General features: G+C 50.8%; 1 protein-coding gene across 4 annotated transcripts in view; it reads right to left on the bottom strand.

Moving 5' to 3' along the window:
* The window catches only part of COL27A1 (collagen type XXVII alpha 1 chain), a 249,222-nt gene that overhangs the window by 3,023 nt on the left and 224,514 nt on the right, over positions 1 to 21,685 (bottom strand). For all 4 annotated transcript variants that reach the window (XM_043530720.1, XM_037880008.2, XM_043530722.1 and 1 more), the window contains 20 exons: positions 21,132 to 21,185; positions 20,225 to 20,278; positions 18,266 to 18,373; positions 17,493 to 17,546; positions 15,565 to 15,618; positions 15,110 to 15,163; positions 14,376 to 14,429; positions 13,937 to 13,990; positions 12,574 to 12,627; positions 10,850 to 10,903; positions 9,313 to 9,366; positions 9,166 to 9,219; positions 8,461 to 8,514; positions 7,620 to 7,637; positions 5,176 to 5,229; positions 4,864 to 4,926; positions 3,956 to 4,121; positions 2,427 to 2,533; positions 1,632 to 1,712; positions 351 to 539 (listed from right to left, as the gene is read on the bottom strand). In XM_043530720.1, coding sequence (XP_043386655.1) covers positions 351 to 539; positions 1,632 to 1,712; positions 2,427 to 2,533; positions 3,956 to 4,121; positions 4,864 to 4,926; positions 5,176 to 5,229; positions 7,620 to 7,637; positions 8,461 to 8,514; positions 9,166 to 9,219; positions 9,313 to 9,366; positions 10,850 to 10,903; positions 12,574 to 12,627; positions 13,937 to 13,990; positions 14,376 to 14,429; positions 15,110 to 15,163; positions 15,565 to 15,618; positions 17,493 to 17,546; positions 18,266 to 18,373; positions 20,225 to 20,278; positions 21,132 to 21,185 — 1,434 coding nt within the window. The remainder of the gene's footprint in view (positions 1 to 350; positions 540 to 1,631; positions 1,713 to 2,426; positions 2,534 to 3,955; positions 4,122 to 4,863; positions 4,927 to 5,175; positions 5,230 to 7,619; positions 7,638 to 8,460; positions 8,515 to 9,165; positions 9,220 to 9,312; positions 9,367 to 10,849; positions 10,904 to 12,573; positions 12,628 to 13,936; positions 13,991 to 14,375; positions 14,430 to 15,109; positions 15,164 to 15,564; positions 15,619 to 17,492; positions 17,547 to 18,265; positions 18,374 to 20,224; positions 20,279 to 21,131; positions 21,186 to 21,685) is intronic.

Below are 21,685 nucleotides of genomic sequence, written 5' to 3'. Positions count from 1 at the left end.
ACTGGAATTGCTTGCGGGGCAGGAGGGGGCAAGCATCCATACTACATGGGCTCCACCTAGCCATGGGTAACGTGTAACAGTGCTGTGGCCAACGTTGAGTTGGCACCTATCACCTCTTCCCAAGGCTACCTTCGAGGCCAGCACAAAGCCCCTCTCCCTGCAGCTGGGAAGACAGGCTTTAATCTTACAGGAAGGTCTGTCAGTGGTTGCTGGGTGTGAACTACAAGGGGTTCCACCAGAAAGGCCTTTGCCCTGCGGGAATCCCCACTTCTCTCAACCGACTTGCTTCCGCTAAGAACACACCCGATTCAAACTACTGGCACAGCTTCCTGCCGCCCCCCTCCACTTACCATGCAGCCTGGCAGCGTGGTCAGGTAGCTCTGCTCCCTGGAGTCTGCTAGGAACTTGATGTCTTTCTCCAGCTGCGGCTCTCCTCCGTTGGAGTCAGGCCTGCAGGAGTACGACACCTTCTGGGTGGCGAGGCTGCTGTGTAGCTTCAGGAACCGGAGCTGGACAGTGCTGGCTCCCTGGTACTCCAGCTGCAGCGACAAGAGGGTTAACGGGGTTCAGCTTGAGGAGGAGCGGGCCTATTGCAGCTCCTAGAATGCTGAACCCGCAGCAAAGCCCCCGAGTCGAGTCTGATGGAGAGGATGTCACCATTCGCGCCAGGAGGAATTCCAGCTCTTCCAAGGCCAACATTTAACCCACTCTGAGATTATCTAGGGTTGTCAGGTATTGAGTTTTTCACGGGAGTGCCTGCTCGAAAAGCCCTGCTGACCAGGCTGTTAAAAGTCTGATTGGCAGCACAGCGGGGCTAAGGCAGGCTCCCTGCCTGCCCTGGCTCTGTGAGGCACCGTCCCCGCAGCTCCCACTGGACACAGTTCCCAGCCAATGGGAGCTGCGGAGCCAGTGCGTGGGGCGGAGGCCCCTGGCCCCTGCACCTAGGGGAGAGACATGCCACCAGCTTTTAGGAGCTGCACAGAGCCAGGGCAAGTAGGGAGCCTGCCTTAGCTCCCACTGTGGGAGCTGTCTGAGGTCAATGCCTCCTGGCTGGACCCCATACTCCAAACCCACCCCTTGCCCCAGGTAGGAACCCCCTCTTACACCCCAAATCTCTCATCCCCACCCCTGAGCCCACATCCTCAGCCAGAGTCCGCACTCCCTTCCACACCCCAGCCCTGAGCCCCCTCCCACATCCCAAACCCTTCATCCCCAGCCTCATCTTGGAGCCCTCACCCCCTGTCCCAGCCCACTCCCCCTCATGGTTACAGGCACGGGGGGGAGGGAGGGGCGGTGAACATGTGAGCAGCTTTCATAGGCTGTAAGGCCACAAGGGACCAGTGTGCTCACCCAGTCTGACCTTACATACAACACAGGCCCCAGGACATCCCTGGATTAATTTCTGTTTCAAGTAGAGCTTGATTCAAGAGTTACCAAGAGCTTCCTTAGCACCCACCTGATCCTACAGACCGTGCCAAGAATGAGAACAGCAGGTTCTGTGTCCGCTATTAAAACGTCCCTGCGTGCAGCGCTCTGATCGCTCCTGGAACTGAGCCAGGCCTCACAGAAATGCCACGCCAGTGAGCTAATATGGGGCCATCCCTGATGCACCAGGGCAGAACAGAACTTACCTGGAAGCCCCCAGGCAGGGTGCTGAACCACACAAAGGTGTCCTTGGAGGGGTATGCTCTCAGCCAGGCTTTGATAGGCACCTGGGGGTTAAAAACGTTGCCACAGTTAGACGCCCTGGATGCGGCTGATGAGCTGACCGCCTGTCATGACTTTCAGGTCTCACTTGCATCTCTGTGTCTGAGGTTAAAGAACTGGACTTCCTGGCAGCAAATAACTCTGGCCAGGAACTGCAGCCTGCGTTTGTCTCCCGCCGAGGCATCTCAGCAGAGCCATGCTCTGGGCCTGCATGTGTGTAGTAATAATTGTGGTTTACAAAGCCACCTCTTCCCATCCTCTGCTCACTCTTGGGGTTTACACAGAGACCATCTTCACCCCCAGGCAGCAGTATGCCCCTAAGCACCCCCAGAGGGGCTAAAGAAAAAGACTGCAGGTTCTGCCTTGATCACAAGGCACCTGCACTGTTTGTGGCTTTGTCAGCACAAACCAGACCCGAAGCAAGTTACATGGGGCTGATCGTTGGTGCAAAGGTTCCAGGCTACGTCCCTCTTTACCTCCTCTCTAATTCCCCTTCGTTCTCCTCTTGTCCTGCCCCTGATGTGCTATTAGTCACTCCCCCCACACCCCCCAATTCCTGGACCTCTACCCTGGCTTCCCTGTCATTTCCCAGGTCCTTATCCGCACATGCATGGCTCTGCCACGGTCAGACGCATTGCAGGAGAAGCAGATTTTCTGCAAGTCCCGCTGCCTGAGAAAAGCAGCCAGACTCCCCCAGTGCTGCAAACCCCCTGCCATACCTGATTGCGTACTGGCGCTATACAGGTCTCTCCCCCTGCCGTGAAGTTGCAGAAGGCCAGCAGAGAGTCCTGCGGACTGCCTTGATTGGGGTCTATGTAATAATAACCTGGAAGGGGGAAGAGCAAGTAGCCGGTCACCCAGAGCCGCTCGAGTTTGGGAAGAGAGGAGGCTGCTTTAGCTTTCATTTACAAGCACACGCTTAGGGTAGTGCCTGTTACTAAGGCGTCCCCACTAGAGCAAACAGTCCTGTGATGTGCTCTGCTGCATTCCCCACCGCAGCCCCTTAACCATGTAGGTCTCAGTTAGCTATAAATCATGCTGACTTCCCGGTCACGTCACGCGCTCCTGCACCGCAGCCAGACTCCCCGCCCCAGCCAACCCATCACAGGCCGGTCCCCACAGTGGACTACAAAAGCCTGCGGCCTAATAAACAGCAACCAGCCTGATGGCAGGGGATGTAGGCACTCACTCCGCAGCAAGAAAGACGTTCCACGCTGCCATCATGTTCACACTGTAACCCACTTATTTTTTAAGCTCAAGCTGTAGCAGCTCCGGCTTCGAGTTCTGCTTTTTTTAGTTCAGTCCCCAGTGAGTGAACCAAGATGACACGCAGGAACGCATCCAGCCTTTGCACTGCTGTGGCCCTCAGCCCCCCCCCAAGTCCAAAGGAATCATGTGAGCGGCTAAACATCCCCCTCGGTGCCTGATCCAAACTGGATACGAGCGTGTAACAGCCCCAGCCAGTGACATTTAGCAGCTCAGCCGTTCAGCTGTGAGGGCCCCAGTTGAGTTCCCGCTGTGTCAGCCAAGATGGCGGACGTCAACACACCGCCCCACCCTGAGTGCGGTGCCAGGAAAACATGAGCCTGGCCAAGCACAAGGGCAAAACTTCTCTGTGATATTGCAGATGTGACAGGCGATATCCCCACCCTCCCACTTGTACAGGACAGCAGCTCATCTTTTCTCCTACCGAGAAGACATGACGAGGGTCTGGCTGAAGGAGATGTTGGTCAATGGGCTCTAGAGACAGCAGGTCAGAGGGACCAGGGGCCGTGTGTGTGCGCAATCCAGAATCAGAGAGAGAGGAGGTTATCTGGACCATCTCCTTACTTTCCTGGTGCTTTGACATTTCCGGCAGACCACCCACAGAGGAACCCTTCTTTTCTGCTGGACACAGATGTCCTGAGTGCACTGGCTCTAAATTCCTCTGAGAGATTAACCATGGGGCAACCACCAGCCCATTCGCCTCCCACGAGGCAGGGCACAGCTCACTGGTGAACCTCAGTGCTCATGAAGGGTGCAGGACTAATGACTTCTGCTTAAAACCAAGAGCAGAGGCCCTGTGGCCGCTTCCCTCCCCGGTATGAACTCTCTCTGCATGAACTCTCTCTACACGCCAGTGGTGATCTTTCCTTAATGGAACTACCAAGCAGAGTTCAGAGAGGACTGGAAGGACACCAGTCCACCCCTGACCTCATCCGGACTGGGACCCCGCTCCCGTAAGGGCACGGTGCTGTTTGTTTGGTACCGTCAGGCAGGTCAGGCTGAGCCAGCAGGAGCTCCTTGCAGTTGGCAGCTGGATTGTCTTTAGTGCCATCTGGGGGGTCTACCAGGAGCTTCAGCTCATGACCCAAGTTGTCCAGAAGAGCCCACATCCAGGTGTAGTTCAGTTTGTTTGTTGAATAAATCAGATGCTAAAAGGGGTGGAAGAAATATAGAAAGTAATCTGAATCTCCCTCACTTGTCCCCAGGCAGCCAGGAACTGCCCAAGTGCACCCAATGTCTGTCTGGTCTAGTTACGCAATAGGGCCCTGATCTCAACTGGAATACAAATAATAAGAGGGGCAGGCAGGAGAGGAAGTTGGCATGATTAAGTAGATGCCTCCTCACTAAGTCAGCAGTACATCCACGGGGCTTTGTGATCTAACACGGCAGCGCTGACTGGTTATGCTTTCTGGGGAGTGACCAACAGGCTCAGCTGGTTTTTCCTGAGACGCCTCCTCACTGGAGGAAGCCTTCTCCTGCCCAAAGAAGAGTGAAGTTACAATCTCTTCTGTTGTGGCGGGAAATCGGAAAGCAGTGTAAAGAGGGGGGACGTGATTTAAGACTTGGAGAGACAGGCCACTGGTTGTTCAGGGCCCTCAATTCTCCTGCTTCTAGCTTAGCGCTGGATTAAGCTACCGTATATTTTATATTTGAGCAAGCCTGTGCAAGTGAACACCCCGCCCTTCCCCACCCCCAAGCAAAAGCAGCCAACAACAGTCAGCACATCACTCAGACATTGTCAGGTGCCACTTTGTCCTAGTTACACAGCACCCATCAGGCCAAGACTAACCAGAGCTTTGGGAAAGGAAACATTCTCCCCACCAAAGCAGCAGCCCCCATCACATGCTGTGTGAGACCTGATGGCTGTGTTCCCCCACCCATGACGCTCACCTCCAGTTCCTCCATGGAGACGTTGAGCGAGGGTCCCCTGGGACCGGCAAGGCCAGGCGCACCCTAGACGACAACGACAACAACATTGGCACCCCTCTCGGCATTCTGCACAGAGCAGCAACGGTGGCCTGAGCCAGCAGCGGACTGGAGGCGAGGACCCGGGAGGTCCCTTCCCGCCCTGCTGCCATCCAGCTCTGCCCAGGTACATGGCAGGCTGCTCCCCCGCCTCCATCGGTTGTCAGCAGCACTGTGCAAGTTCTCTCTTGTTTGAGAAAGAAGGACGGGGGATATGTAAATATCGGCTTAACTTACAGGCAGGCCTGGCTCGCCTTTGGGTCCTGGAAGGCCTTGGAAACCTTTAAGTCCCTAATGTGAGAAAGAGAGAGGGGAAACCAATAAACAGTCAGCAAGATGCTCTGCAGCCGGAGCCTGTCCCAGAGAAAGCACTAGGAATCCCTGCTCTTCCCTCTGTCAGGGCCTGCTCCCCTAGTGGATCAGTCCAGGGTAAAATGTCTCCCAAGACACTCTCCAGGGTGAAGGCGTGTGGGACGAGCTGCAGGGACTGAAGGAGACACGGGGGGCGTTTAGAAATGTGCTGGCTGTTTCTTAGAGCAGCATCGCCGGAAGAGATGGGACGACGACGCTGAAGCCGAGCACAGGGCAGGCCCCATCCATCCCTGCATGACACACACTGCAGGCTAGAGACAGGCTCTGCCACAGCTTCCCACCAGGGCTGGGGATGGCTTGTAATGTCGTGCTCATCGGATGCAGATTTGGCTCCGTTTGCCCCCTTCGCATGCCTGGAGAGCGCAGCAGCACAGGGCCCTACGCGGTGCAGGGCCCCACTTTCTGAGACCCAACCCTCAAAATGCAGGGGAGGAAGAGGAGGGCTGGTTACTCCTTAGAATCATAGGATATGAGGGTTGGAAGGGACCTCAGGAGGTCATCTAGTCCAACCCCCTGCTCAAAGCAGGACCAATCCCCAACTAAATCATCCCAGCCAGGGCTTTGTCAAGCTGGGCCTTAAAAACCTCTGAGGAAGGAGATTCCACCACCTCCCTAGGCAACCCATTCCAGTGCTTCACCACCCTCCTAGTGAAAAATTTTTTCCTCATATCCAACCTAGAACTCCCCCACTGCAACTTGAGACCATTGCTCCTTGTTCTGTGGTCTGCCACCACTGAGAACATCCTCTTTGGAACCCCCCTTCAGGCGGCTATCTAATCCCCCCTCACTCTTCTCTTCTGCAGACTGAACAAGCCCAGTTCCCTCAGCCTCCCCTCATAAGTCATCAGCCCCCTGATCATTTCCATTGCCCTCAGCTGGACTCTCTCCAATTTGTCCACATCCTTTCTCTAGTGAGGGACCCAAAACTGGACGCAATACTCCAGATGTGGCCTCACCAGTGCCAAATAGAGGGGAATAACCACTTTCCTCCATCTGCTTGCAATGCTCCTACTAATATAGCCCAATATGCAGTTGGCCTTCTTGGCAAAGACAGCACACTGCTGACTCATATTCAGCTTCTCATCTACTGTAATCCCCAGGTCCTTTTCTGCAGAACTGCTGCTTAACCAGTCGGCCCCCAGCCTGTAGCGGTGCATGAGATTCTTCCGTCCTAAGTGCAGGACTCTGCACTTGTCCTTGTTGAACCTCATCAGATTTTTTTTAGACCAATCCTCCAATTTGTCTAGGTCCCTCTGGACCCTATCCCTACCCTCCAGCGTAGCTATCTCTCTCTGCAGTTTAGTGTCATCTGCGAACTTGCTGAGGGTGCAATTAATTCCATCACCCAGATAATTGATAAAGATGTTGAACAAAACCGGCCCCAGGACCGACCCTTGGGGCACTCCCCTTGATACCGGCTGCCAGCTAGACACTGAGCCATTGATCACTACCTGTTGAGCCCGACCATCTAGCCAGCTTTCTATCCACCTTATAGTCCATTCATCCAATCCATACTTTTTTTTAACTTGCAGGCAAGAATACTGTGGGAGACCGTATCAAAGGCTTTGCTAAAACTTTCCTTCCTAAGTGCAGCTTCCCCAGAAGATCCCTGACCCGACTCTCAAACCTTCCCATCTTCCCACCCTGTCAGGCTGTGGCAGTGCAGCCAAGAGCCTGCCCAGCGCACTTTGCTCAGGGTTCTTGTTAAAGCTAGAGTCAGCCTCACCCTTTCCCAGGGAGCCCAACGCAGAACCTATTACTGAGGAAACTGGGTCACAACACCTGCGGCCCCTAAGGCAGCATTGCTGAGGATCAGACCTTTTAGCTTCAAAGGCCACCTACTTAACCCTGGCACACTCACGCCCATTTGCACCAGGGGAGACTGGCACAGACAGACTGAGGGATTTGCCCAAGGCGACACGGGCAGCTGGTGCCCAGAGCCAGGATTAGATCTCAGCGGCTCCAGTAGCCAGAATTTGTCCCTGACTGCCATCTCTCCACACACATGGCTCTAAGGGCAGAGGATGCCCAGGGCCAGCTAGATTGCGAGCTGAGGAGATGCACAAATCAGCGCAAGTGTTAGGGCCTTCTGGGGAAAAAGCAGCAGGCTGCTCCAGCTTCCCCTGAGCCCTCTCTCCTGGCAGCAGATCTGGCATCACAGTCTCTTCTCCCCCATCGGACACTGGATCTGTGTGCACTGGGCTCGGTGGAGCGAGACGGGCAGAGATAGCCAAGCGGGATGGGATATGTTCAGAGGAGAGAGCTAGGACACAGTCAGGTCCCAGAAGATAACACTACGTCCTGCTTACTTTTTGTCCAAATAAGCCCTGGAAGGGAAGAGAGAGAGGAAAAAAAAAAAAAAACATTCTCGGAGTTGGAAGATATACACTGACTTGGGAAGAAATATAAGCACTGCAGCAATAAATAAAGACATAGAATAACATGAATAAAACACTTTTCATCAGCAGATCTCAAAGCAATACGCAAAGGGGGTATCATTACAGGTGGGGAAACTGAGGCATGGGGCAGAGACATGACTCGGCCATGGACACCCAGCAGGCCAGGGAATAGAACCCAAGTCTCCTGAGTCCTAGGCCAGTGCTCTGTCCACTGGGCCCTACTGCCATCCCTTTCACATCTCTATGGTGCCCAATCCTGAGCTGCCCCATTAAGTGTCAGTCACTGCATCGCTTGTTACCAGCAAAGCACAATGAGCCCAGGGAATCCCAGGCTTCTGACGACTTGTGAGGTTAAAACCCAAAATACATAATCTATCTCACCTGGCAGAATGTGACTCACCCCATCCACCCCCACAGTCTAGAGCGAGAGTGTGAACGGCCCCACCAAGCCTGCCATACTACAGGAAGATGGAGGAGAAGTCCAGTTTGGGAGAGGGAACAAAGTAATTTCAAAAGGAACAATGGAAAGGAATGGAAAGTCTGTGACGGAGGGGAGTGCTGTTGGGGAGGGCTCCCTGAGTCATTCTGAACTGTCCCAATAATTATTATTATGTAACTAGTCATGCTACTTCAGCCGGCTTTGGTGGGCAGCTGTAAACCAGAGCATCTATTTAAGTGTGTGAAGCAGCTGGTTGCCCATCTATCACATGGTCCCGTCACATGCATCCCTCTGGGACAGTGAAGGACTTACTGGCATTCCAGGGAAGCCGGAAGATCCCCGTGGTCCAGGTGGGCCGATATTACCCTGCAAAAATGGCACAAGCTCAGCTGACAACATATTGCAGGAAAATGTGGGAAAAACCCACATTCAGCTGACGATCCCATTGTACTTTAAATAATTAAACCTCACTACATCCATGAGGTTAATCCCAACCTTATTTGGAGTATAAAGAGGAAATGGAGTCCAATGGGATTAGAAGACCTGCCCAAAGTCAACAGAAAGTCAGAGTCAGGAATGGACCCGAGTCCCAATTCCCAGTCCCCTGTTCTAACCACTACACCCCTCTGTCGGTGACTCCCTATCCTTTTGCAGCGCTGGGGTCCACACACTGTGATACACAACCAAAGCCATTTCTTATTTTTCTACTTCCCCAGGGTCTTTTGCAGAGAAGAGGCAGGTTTTGCAACAGCAACCAAAAAGTGCCAAAAATCCACCCAAGCCAAATTCCAATTCCCTCCCTCCAGTAACGTCACTTCTGCCTGCACGCCTTTGTCCACCCCAAGCTGGGAACTTACCTTTGGATGAATTCATCGCTTCCCCCATGTACCTCCTTTTCCCCAATATTGGAACTACCAGCTGGTGTCTGAAAGCAGCCGTGCAAGCCAGCAGGGGGCAGGGCTTGCACATGACTGCAGAACAATCTACACAAGGAGAGGACAAGTTAAAGTCCTTTACCTGCTCTCCCTTTGATCCTGACCTTCCAGGTGCACCTATGGGTCCTTGCTTGCCCTAAGAGATGGGAAAGGTACTGAGTGAGCACCACAGTAGTTGAAAGAGGCAGGACAGGGAAGGGAAAGAAAAGAAAGAAATCACTATACATACCTTAAAGCCATCGTCTCCTTGTGGGCCATGATATCCCTTGCTGCCTTTCTCACCCTAGAAGAGTCAATCACGGGCGGGAATTGGTAACAGCACAGACAACAAAACAACAGCCCTACAGCTGAGACGTGGGAAGGTAAGAAAGGTTCTAGCAGCCCTTTAATAACCAGTTTCTGGGAGATGGAGGGCGAGCTGGCATGGAGGTTAGATACAGGGAACCTTACTAATGTCAGTTACTACATCCCATTATGGCAGCCAAGATCTGAGGTTTTGCTGGCTGTTAGGACAGGAGATTCTGAGACCAAAGGAGTTAACGCAGATGATCATCAGCACAGGTTTTGCTGTATGTTTTAAGTACAAAGTATGGATAGATATTGATCGTGTTCCCTATACAGCTGTTATCATCAGATTGGTGAGCACCCTAAAGAGATTCAAAATCCTCCCTAGATGCGTAATCCACACAAATGCAAAAAAAGACAAATGCCCTTCCTTCAAACTCAAACACCGAGAGGAGGGAAACTGCAGAAATTAGCAGGCCTAGTTTTGTTCCACTTTCCTGATTACATGGGGTTTTCTCTTACGTTGATAGTCTGACCAAGAACCTCACACTCATCCCATTGAGAGAAGAGATGCGTTAACAGCGGCATGTCCAACACACATCAGCCAAGCAGGGCCAGACATTTCCAAGCATGGTGAACCAGTGTTGTGATGCTGATAAGTGCAGCTGGCTGAAAATTTTCTGGAGAAGCGCTTTTGTTTTTCAGGGGATTTCTGGTTTTTTTTGTTTGGTTGGTTGGTTGGTTTTTTTTTTTTTTTTATGGGCGTGGAATGGCACTATACAATAAAATAGAAATTCTTGTGATAAAAAAAATCTGACAACCAAAAATCCAAACATTTTTGGTTTTTAACCATTTTTTTCAGCTCTTTTATGAAAACCCAAGGAGTTTTCCAAGAAAATTTTGGATGACAATTAAAAATATATATATTGTTTACTGAAATTTTTCATGGTGAAAACCAAAACCAAACCAATTGCCCAATCAGCCCTACTGACAATGCTTTAGGTTCTGTTACATTTAAAAGTTTTATTTATTACAGTAAGTTCTGAAGGTCATGAGCAACTGACTGGCACTGGGGAACACCTTATGTCCTGTATCAAAGCTGGCAGATAGGGCCATCAAGATATGCGTGGGCTTCTTCAGCCATGGGCAAATCACGCACCTCATCAGTGCACAAAGAGACTATCTACCCACATGTGAAAGTCATCAGAAGCGTTAGGAAGAGGTGATGTGGGGATTAAGTGATCCTATACTCCTTGGACTTGGTTTCAACCACCAGGTGACATGATGGGTAGGGTAAGACAGGTAACAGGCAAGGGAGAAAGGGAGGAGCCTAACACGTGCATATCTACAGGCTCATGGAAAGAGTTAGACCAACGTGCAAAGAAGCAGGGTGGCTAAGCTAACAGAGTCATACTCCACACATGCAAAGCCCCCACTAGAACACAGTGCCCAAGTGATCAGTAGAACAGAACCCTACCTACCTTCTGGCCTCTTGGTCCCCGGTCTCCCTTCACCCCTTTCAGTCCAGGAATCCCCTGTGCGGGGAAAAATGTAGCATCCATGTATCTCTCTCAACTATGACACTCTGACTACTGTTGAGTTAGTTACTTGCTGCTGAGAACTCTGCAAGGCAACACCACTTCTAGATGGGCTGAATGCCTCGTGTTTCATGAGCATCTCTTCCCCCAACAAAGACCAACCTTGCCAGTAAAAACTACTGCTGGCTGCCATTAAAGCGGCATGAAATTTTATGAATTTTCCATTTTCAATGACTTTTTTTTTTTTTTTTTTGGATGAACAAAGATTTTCAACAGGGAAAATACATTTTTTCCAACAGTTCTCATCAAAACTTGTCAAGTTCTTCAACCAGCTCTAGAACTGCTGGACTTTTCTTTCTTTCTTTCTTTTTTTTTAAATGATTGAAATTTCAACAAAACATTTAAAAGTTTTTCAACATTTGGAAAAACTTGTAAAAAAAAGGAATTAAAATTCACACACCATCTAAAAAAAAAAATATTTTTTTGACCAACTTTAGCCGCCACATCTTGGTCCCCTCCCTGGAAGTGCTGTGTTCACGGAGGGCACTTCTTCTGGGAATGTGATTACATCACCTGCCTGACAGATCCATCCCAAGGCTGAGATGTTCTTCTCAAACATCATGGGTGGTCAGAAAATTCAGGGATGGGAGTTGCTCAGATTATAACAAAATGTTGTTTTTCATCATGATTTTATTTTAATCGAAATTATCTGACCAGCTCTGTGGTATTGTAGGACTGTTAGATTCTGGAAGGGCAAGTAAGATTGAATAGGCAAAATACCTACAAAGTCTAGACCTTTATGCTTAACTGATTCCGGAATTTTTTTCTATAGGATGAACCTGTCCAGGGGGCAACCAATCTAACTAATATTAAGATTGGGCATGATAAATGTATTAATAGGATTATATGATAGGGTGCTTGCATCAGCAGAGGACTTGACTTGACCCAGGCAGTCCTTGCCAGTCCTATGTCTGATCATTTATAGATGAACAAAACATGAAGATCACAGGGATTGCCATAGCAACAGCTGGATGTCAAAGAGGCAGCTTTTGCCTGCCCAACTGGGAAGCAGAAGCTCACACAGAGTGAAGGCTGCCCTGCTCCAGCCTAAAGACATGATACTGCACCATCAAAGGGCATGCACTGACTATATGGAGCCCGGTTGTGCTAGTCTGGATCCTGCTCTCAGGCCAGCAGGAATCAGGAGTGACTCCACTGAAGTCAGTGGCATTACAAGGGTGTCAAGCCAACAAGAGAAGAATCAGCCCCACAGTGCTGGGAGAGCTCCCTGTGACAAGCAGTCCTGGACTCTCCCCTGCTGTACAGTGCTGAGCACAATTTAGGATTTCGGTCCATACAGAGCCTTGTAGCAGAGCCAGGATTTGAACTTTGCTCTCCTGAGTGCCTTACCCACAAGACTGCCCTTCCTCTCCCTTAGAAAGCTCTTCGGCATCATGTGCTCTATGTCTAGAAAGAGTCACAGATTCCAAGGCCAGAAGGGAGCATTTTGATCAACTAGTGGGATCACCTGCGTACCACCAGCCAGAGAACTTCTCAAAATAATTCCTAGAGCAGATCTTTCAGAAAAAAAACCCACCCCGATCTTAATTTAAAACTTGTCAGCAAAAGAGCAGGCTCAGAAAGTCATCTCTGTGGCAACTACTCACGTAAGGTCCTTGTGGACCACGTGGTCCGTCTGACCCTGGTTCACCTGGATGGCCCTGGAAGGCAGAAGGAGGAGAAACCCTTCTCAGTGTCATAATAGAACAGCAAGGTAGGAACGATTCCACAGGCGTTTCTTGTGCAGGAAGAAAACAGAGTCTTGCGGAGATGGTGCAAGTGCCAGAAAGATGGGAAAAGGCCCTGGGATCCATGCTTTAGGTATGAGGAGGAGAAAGGATTTGCCTCAGATGATTCCTCTCCAGAGGAAGAGTGGGGACAGACGACCGTATGCAAGGTGTGGGGACAGTCTGAGGAACAGGACATACTGCTCCATGAGCAGCTTAAGGCAGGGAAGGTCCTTCTCCTCCGGTTTCTCTACTGGCTCCTCCCCCCTTGCCACATGGACAGATCAGCTCTCAGCAGGATCTCCCGTGATGCTAATCAGCCTCTGACCGTTTCATTGCTGTGAAAACCCTCAGCACAGGGGAAAGAGAGCGAGAATTCAGAGACACTGCACCAGCAGGAGCACAGCTGGGACAGGCCTATGCAAAGGCAAGAGCATCTAACGTGCTTGGTACCATAAGGGGCTATCAGATCAGGAGGCGCATGTGCTGTAATACACTAAGTAGTGTTTAGATTCCTCGCAAGCAGTGATAAGATTAGGGGTGTGGGAAGAGACTGGGGAGCCCCAGTGGCTCTCTGACAGCTCCGCTGATGGGCGCTCTAGGCCCAGTCATGCTAAGGACCCTTCATAGACACAAGGACGCACTGCCTTTGGCTTACCTAAGGGGATCCTCACCACAGCTCCTTTCATTTGATGCCCTAAGCAGCCCCCAGTTGCCAGTGACAAAGCCTTTCCCAGAGGGGCTCTGTAGGGCACAGCGTGTTGCTCACCCTCCAACGTCAGTGACCTGGACCAGTTGAAAGAGTGGACTCTTTTCCATGGTGGTTCTCACAGAAAGCAAATCCAATCCATTCAGAGACCTCTAGGTGCCTGGAATCCTGGCCAGGAGGACAGGAAAATCCTGTCCAGTTTGCCCCCTGGATATCCAAGGTGACTTAATGAAACCTATAATGGACCCAGACTTAGCCCTGGCATGACAGGCCAAGGAGAAGTAGGTCACATGGATCTGTCTGCCCAGCGGAGTCTGGGCACATCCAACTGATGATAGCTACACAACCATGCATATGCTACTGCCTAGCAAAGCAGCCGTGTGGGGCACTCACCCAGCCTAAGGTCCGTGCTAGCTCAGCACTGTCAGTGGCTAGTGCAGCCCGGGCAAGGCTAGACATGTCAAGGCCAAGTGCGACCGGGACTGTCACCTGGCACAGCTGGGAAAGGACAAGCGAAACAGCTGGGTTGCCTACCTTGGGTCCCTTGGGGCCTCTTGGGAGCTTGCGCCCGGCTTTGCCTCGCTTGCCCTGCAACGATAGAGAACTGGAGTTTGTGAACAAACTAATGTGAAAATCAACGATGTCTCCTGCTCAGCTCTGCTCCTCACTACAACAGCCCCTCCCCCGGGGGTCGCCCCAAAAGCTCCTCACTGCTAAAGTACCCCAGCATCACCCCCAGCAATGGTATCCTCTCCCCATCGCTACAGTATCCCAAACAACCAGTGATGCGGTGTCCCATCCCCACGTCACCCTCAAAGATGCCCCTTTGCAAACTGCCCTCATCAGGTGCTGCTCACACAGGAGTGAGAGGAATTAACTCAGCCGTTCACACTGGTTAGCGTTAACCACCAGCATGGAGCAGCTGCCAGCAGTGGATGGAGAGCCCGCGGCAGGGAGGATAATGCCACCTTACCCGTCTGCCAGGATTGCCGGGGAGGCCCCGATCTCCTTCACGCCCGCTGTTCCCCTAAGGAAACAGACAAACGCACACATGGCAAGTCACCAGCAGTTCTGATGAACCGCCAGAAAGGGGGCAAAGACTCCTCCCTACCTATCCAAGAGAAACCAAGGTCGCTCGTTCCCTGCTACAGCATCCCTGGGGTAGAAGGGATGCAGCTCATAACCCCCTCTCGCTGAGAGCATCGGGACACTGCTGCAATCACCCCTCTTTCCCTATAAACACTCTCCTGTCGGGAAGAGTTGCTGCCCCTGGGGTGGGGGGGGAGAGACACTATTTGTAATCATTACTTTTCTGGTGGGAGGAAAAACTGAGGCACTAAAGACTGCACAGCACTCGGCTGCTCACCTGCGCTCCCCTTGCAGGGCCAACTGCACTCATCCTAGGGTACTGCACATCGTTGCAGTGTGCCCCAGAGGTGGCTGCATTTCAGTAGCGGGTGCTCCGAGATCTTTTGGGGCGAAAGGAGCAATATAAACGAAAGAGTGGCCAGCAGGAAGCCACGTGTCAATGGCACCTGTTACTCCGACGGAAGAGTCCCTGGCACCGAACCCCAAAAGGTTAGTGCTCTGGAGACATAGAGCACACCGTCAGTAGGGCCAAGGCCATGTTATTCTACAACCGGAGCGCTTCATTGGGAGGAAGGGTCATTCCCCGTCTGAAGAGCGGAGAAGGCCTTCTGAAGTTACCTTTTCTCCTTTACGACCCCTCTGTCCCTCCGGACCCAGCTGTCCTTGAGGCCCCTGAAGTCAAAAGAGAGAAGGAAGTGTCTCTACGGGAACACCACAAACTCCCCAATGATGGGGGTCTCTTCAGCGATGCTCCCTAATGCAGTACCCTCACAAGGGAGTCCAATGCCCTCCCCTCTTGAGTTCTGTCCCCAGCCCTGCCCATACACACCGGGATGCAGTTCTAAGCAGGACTTGTAAAAGCCCAGAGGGGTGGAGCAGGGCCATGAGAGAGAGCAGGGATTTTCACCCAGCCTGATAGGGGCCAGGTAAGTCTTCAAGTCCTGCTCCCAAAGAGGCGCTGGGGTCATGCTTTCAGGGAAGAAAAGGAGGCATGAAACCTATGCTTGCAGGGAGAGGTGGAGCGGACATGCTCCAAGCCGGCACATGGCACACCTGCCTCTCTCTGCCCTCACCATTCGTCCTGATTCTCCTGGATCCCCCAGCTCCCCCCTCTCACCTGGAGGGCCCTAAGGGAAAAAAAGAGATAAACAATCCATTACATTCACATCTCCCTAAAGAGCATATCAGGTCCTTCTAGACCCCTTCATGGCCCTCACCACACTCCTATCCGAGTGCATCACAATCAGGAATGGATTTTGTCCTCACAACACCCCTGAGTGGCAGGTAAGTAAATACAGAGAGGGGCAACTCCCCCTGGGATCCTGGCGGGAAACATGGAGGTGGGAGGGGGACAGGGTCTAGTTGGTGCGGGGGAGATTGACATTGGCTGAGGAGACAAGGAGAGACAGAATGGATGGGCAAGGAAACAGACTGAAAACCAAAAGGGGTGGGAGGAAGGAAGGAGAGGAAGGGACACAGATCCGATGACCAGACAGGCTGTGGAGGGAGAATTGGGACTGGCTGGGCAAAGAGACTGGGACAAGAAGCCTTGGCAGGGGAGGGGACAGTCTCTGTCACTGCACAACCTTGATTCATCCCCAAGCAGGTCCAGCCTGTGCACTGAAGAGGCTGGAGTCCTGTGGAAAAACCAAGCCTGTGACCATGCAGTTAAAGTCACATCACAATGCATATGCAGACAGGGGCACAAATTAAGCTTGCGCGGGCAACCAGAATTCTGATGTTTCCTAGCTTTTGAGTGCTTGGCTTTGCAATCATAACAATGTTCTTTAATGGGTGTGTGCGCGCATGTGTATGCCCTCTATTTACAAGTGTGATGGACACATTGCTGTACAACAGAATTCCACATTGTCAAGTGCAATCTGCTTATATCATAGAATCATAGAAGATTAGGGTTGGAAGAGACCTCAGGAGGTCATCTAGTCCAACCCCCTGCTCAAAGCAGGACCAACCCCAACTAAATCATCCCAGCCAGAGCTTTGTCAAGCCGGGCCTTAAAAACCTTTAAGGATGGAGATTCCACCACCTCCCTAGGTAACCCATTCCAGTGCTTCACCACCCTCCTAGTGAAATAGTGTTTCCTAATATCCAAACTAGACCTCCCCCACTGCAACTTGAGACCATTGCTCCTTGTTCTGCCATCTTCCACCACTGAGAACAGCTTAGCTCCATCCTCTTTGGAACCCCCCTTCAGGTAGTTGAAGGCTGCTATCAAATCCCCCCTCACTCTTCTCTTCTGCAGACTAAATAAGCCCAGTTCCCTCAGCCTCTCCGCGTAAGTCAGGTGCCCCAGGCCAGCCCCCTAATCATTTTCATCGCCCTCTGCTGGACTCTCTCCAATTTGTCCAAATCCCTTCTGTAGTGGGGGGCCCAAAACTGGACACAATACTCCAGATGAGGCCTCACCAGTGCTGAATAGAGGGGAATAATCACTTACCTCGACCTGCTGACAATGCTCCTACTAATGCAGCCCAAAATGCCGTTAGCTTTCTTGGCAACAAGGGCACACAGTTGACTCATATCCAGCTTCTCGTCCACTGTAATCCCCATGTCCTTTTCTGCAGAACTGCCGCTTAGCCAGTCGATCCCCAGCCTGTAGCAGTGCATGGGATTCTTCCATCCTAAGTGCAGGACTCTGCACTTGTCCTTGTTGAACCTCATTAGATTACTTTTGGCCCAATCCTCCAATTTATCTAGGTCACTCTGGACCCTATCCCTACCCTCCAGCATATCTACCTTTCCCCCCAGTTTAGTGTCATCTGCAAACTTGCTGAGGGTGCAATCCATCCCATCATCCAGATCTTTAATGTCGTTCATACTCGGCCATTCGCCTAACCATTCTGAAATATTGGGTACAGTCCCAGCCATCTTCCCTCACCATGCCCAAATCCTGTTCATACTTCTGAGCACAGGCTCACCATGAGGGCAGCCACAAACCACAAGCTCCATATTTGCTCAAAAAGCAGTAAAGAGGCCCACTTACTTCAATGCCACTTAGCCCTGCTGCTCCCACTTCTCCAGGTGGCCCAAGAGAACCCTGAATTCATTGAGGAGAAAAACACAACTGACATTAGCTTCAGGTGAATCAGAGGAAAGATAGTCTAGTGATTAAATATTCTTGGGAGTCAGGAGCTCTGGGCTCTCTTCCCAGTTCTGCCACTGATCTGTTTCAGAGTGAGCTTGGGCAACTCATGCAGGCTCTCTCTGCCTCAGATTACCCATCTGTAAAATGGGGATAATGCCTCCCACCTCAAAGGGGAGTTATAAAGCTTAATTCATCTATATCAATCATTTTGTGCTCCGGAATGGAAAATCCCAGAGTGACACAAAGTGATTAATGTATTTGTTTGATGCCTGGACTTCTGTCTTGATAGCTACCGTGGCAGATCATTATCCTGACTGCTAGTGGCGTCCACAAAGAATAGGGTTTGCACATGTCGCCTCCAAAGATGCACATGGAAGGGCTGTAAGCAGCCAACTCACATCGTATGTGCTCAAAGCCCAGGCAAGGGATGAGGCCACTTTGCACATGTGGCCCAGGGTAGGACTCAGAGATCAAATCCCTCCTGCACGAAAGCAACCCAGGGTGTGTGCCTGTTGCATGCACCTTCCTTCTGGGGTCAGGGGTGAAGGGAGCGAAGCAAAATGTGTGGATCTTTAGGAGCTCAAGCCGAGCACGTGCAGTAGCACGGAGAGAAGGTGCAGTGAGGGGAGTTGTCTCGCAAAGGCGGGAGGGAGGGTGGTGGGTAAAGTTACCTGATGGCCAGTCTCTCCTTTCCCCCCGGCATCTCCTTTGGGTCCTTCAGGCCCGCCAAAGCCCTTGAGTCCTTGGCTCCCACTTTCACCCCTGGAGCCTGCTGCACCCTAGAGTGCACAGAAAAGGGAGATGCAGCCACCTTATGGACTTAATTCATAGCCTCACCAACCTGACCCAACACAGTGACACTGCATGAGAGCGTGGAGAGGAGACTCCACTGGTCGCGACTGTCTCTTCCTGCAGAGCATGGTTGTGGAAATGTCAAAAGCGAGAGCTCCTGCAGAACGATTTGGCCCATTTTATAAAAGCCATAAATGGCTTGCAAAACAGGGGGAGAGAATAGGTGAATCCAGATGGGCCCCCAAGCTGGACCACGATCCACACTTCACTCAGCTACGAGGACGGTCAGCTGTGGATCTCAGTCGGGATTGGAGCTTCACAGCTCAGAGCCAGGTCTCTCTGTGAACTGGACATATTCTGGAAACAACAAATTTGCCTTGTTGCTCACTGATGTCCAACTCTAGCCTATCTGGGTTTTTTTTGTTGAAAATGTCTAAGCAGCATTTCTCAGAAATCTTTTAAGCTTTCTTTTATTTGATACAGTTTATTTCAGGTCCTCTTTGCAAACAGAATTTATTTGAACTAAAAAACCATTTGTCGTCATGGAGAGATGAGTTGCCAACCTAGACAATGGGAAACCCAGAACCTGGACCAAGATTTATTTCTTCAATTAAGCTGCACAGCATCATTAGTGCATCTGTAGTGCTTTGTAAATGGCACCTTTGCAATCATTAAATGTCATCGGTTGCAGCCTTTATCATACAGTGCATGCAGGGAAGCCGGGTGGTTATCTGCCCTTTTTAATCTGAACCGAAGATGACGGTGAGCGCTTTTAAGAATACGACACTGCTGTCTGGACACTGGGCTATCTGTGATGTGTATTTCTGGTGACCTTTCAGATCCCCCAACAATTCAAGCATCTTTGTTCTACGACAGCAAAAATTAAACAAAATGTATTGTGCGTGTTCTACAACAGACCCTGGTAACTAATTGCACCATTACAGCAGCACTTAGTCACGTGTCTTATTGGCAAAGGCAACCCTACTTAAAATGTTTTTAGCTGATTATAGTTAGAAATCAAGGAAATCAAGGAAATAAGGACTTGACTGGAAAGTATTTACCAGAAGGGATCCCTTCCTGGCCATCCTTTCACATTTTCACAATGCCACTTCTCAGAGGAATTGCATTGTGGCATTACCATAAACGCAACCGTTTTGTCTCGAGCTGGGACAATAATGTCCTATTTGGATCTAGATTCTGAAGCACCAAAAAGTCAGGGATACTAGACTGGGCCAATTTCTCTTGTCCCGTAATACAATTAGCATCAGCAGGAGCAGATTATTTCAGTTAGAGCAAGCAAAATGTTGCAATGACTTTTCATTTTGCATTGGAAACTAGACAACTTCTATACACCTCAGTCCTAAGCCTCCTAGGCTGGGACATGGGGATGCTTCAGAACTGACCTGAAACCTAACCCAAACCTGGAAGCACCTTTGAGGTTTGAAAAAGTCTTAGTTTCCATCTTGCCCCAGTTTCAGAGGTGCTCTGATTTCACCCAGGACTAGAAGAAAAATCCCCAAGTAGCTTGTGAAAAGGCCGTTTACAGCCTAGGTAGAAATCAAGATGTAACAAAGCCTGCTGCCGTGACATTCCAGACTGGTTTGTTGCACTCAAGAGCTGGGACAGTCCAGATAAGAGTTGGTTCCATACAGCAGCACCCGCTTCCCTACCAAACAAACCATGAAACTAAAGCATAAGAAAAGAAATCAGGAAGAGAATAAAGTATTAAAGAGCCAGGTTAAAAGAGCAGCCGTTTGTCGGGAGCTTCTTTGAATGACACCAGACCTGATCTCTGAACACTCCCCAACCTCTGCTCTGGAGCAGGATTTAGTACTCACGGCAGGCCCTGGCTTGCCTCGCTGTCCTTTTCTTCCATCTTCCCCAGGGACTCCCTGTAGTAACATTTAAGAATTAACATGAATCTGACTCTCACCTGTTTGATGCATTCATTAGTATCTCTTATTAGGATACTAGCAAACATAGCGCCATGGAGACTAGTACCCTTGCTGGTAGTCTCAAGGTCTACACCCCAAATGAAGGTGTGACTGCAGTGAGGGTGGGCACACCTGAACTGGCTTTAATCTAGGGTCAGTGAGGATATGGCAGTGCAGGCTGGGTGACCCAGTACAAGCACACTAGGGACTATGGGCATATACTCAGGTTTTTGTCTTTCACTGGGGTCCATGCCACCACACCTTCACTGCAGATCAAGCACTGAATAGCCCATGAGAAGAAAATTGCCCCGTCCCTCTCACAGATGCTCCCTGAGAGAAGCACATTGATGGAGGGTGTGCACAGCTGCTATCCATTATTGTATCAGTCTCATGGACAAATATGGGAATAAAGAGAAGATATCTGTCTCCGGGGATGTCAGGCCAGCCCATTACAGTGCTCTTGTAAAATACAGTGTCCCAGCGCTAGTGTCTGTAAGACGACAACTAGGGAAACAAACATGACTGAAGTATGGGGAACAGAGTTTCAGAAAGGCCTACTGATTTGTGTTGCCCAACTTGAGACACCATAAAGGAAAGGAAAGACACCAGTTTTCAGAGGGCGGGTGCTCAGCACTTCGTGAACTCCAGTGCCCAACTTGGCCACCCAAGAACTGAAGCATCCAAAAATCATTAGTTACTTCTGAAAGTCCTGGCCTGGGCTGGGAAGGGGGAACTCTTCCAATTTTCATTTCAGAGGGCGACGGTGAGGCGCACCTTAGACAGCACACTGGGGTTCTGCAGTGACAATTACCTCCAATCCAGCCCCACCAGCTGGGCCAATCAGTCCACTTGGTCCTGGATCCCCCTGGGGAAAAAGAAGGGAATAGTTCTTATCCTGCCCTCTGGAACCTAGGCCACTAAAACCTTTGTGGGGCTGCCCCCGCCCTCTCCCCTTTGATCACCAAACCCAAAGGGATGGGGATTGATCCCTGGCACAGGCAGCCTGCGTTACAAGCCTGCCATTGAAAATCTCTCTCCACCTGGAATGCTGAGCTGGCAGACTGCGTCGGAGGAGGGGACCCTCCCTTCATACTTCAACTCACTGGTAGCCTTTCCTGTTATCCCAGGGCTAGAAATCAGGGCTCGGGAAATGAGTAAAACAGAGACTCCTCTTGTGACATAGAGAAGCCAATGAAATTTAAGAATGGAAAACTCCTCTTCCTCTGTTTTACTCATTTCCCGAGCCCTGAAAAGATCCCAGAAAAGCAGCTCTGCTGGTCACCAAACTGTGCACAGCTCTCCAACACCTTTCGGAAATGCCAGCTCTCCCACCTCGTAAAGTTCATTACCACAATGGCGTGGAGG

Source organism: Chelonia mydas, chromosome 16 (genome assembly GCF_015237465.2).
Source record: "Chelonia mydas isolate rCheMyd1 chromosome 16, rCheMyd1.pri.v2, whole genome shotgun sequence".
In the NCBI taxonomy this organism is placed as follows: Eukaryota; Metazoa; Chordata; order Testudines; family Cheloniidae; genus Chelonia; species Chelonia mydas.
This window is presented reverse-complemented; position numbering and strand designations above follow the sequence as displayed.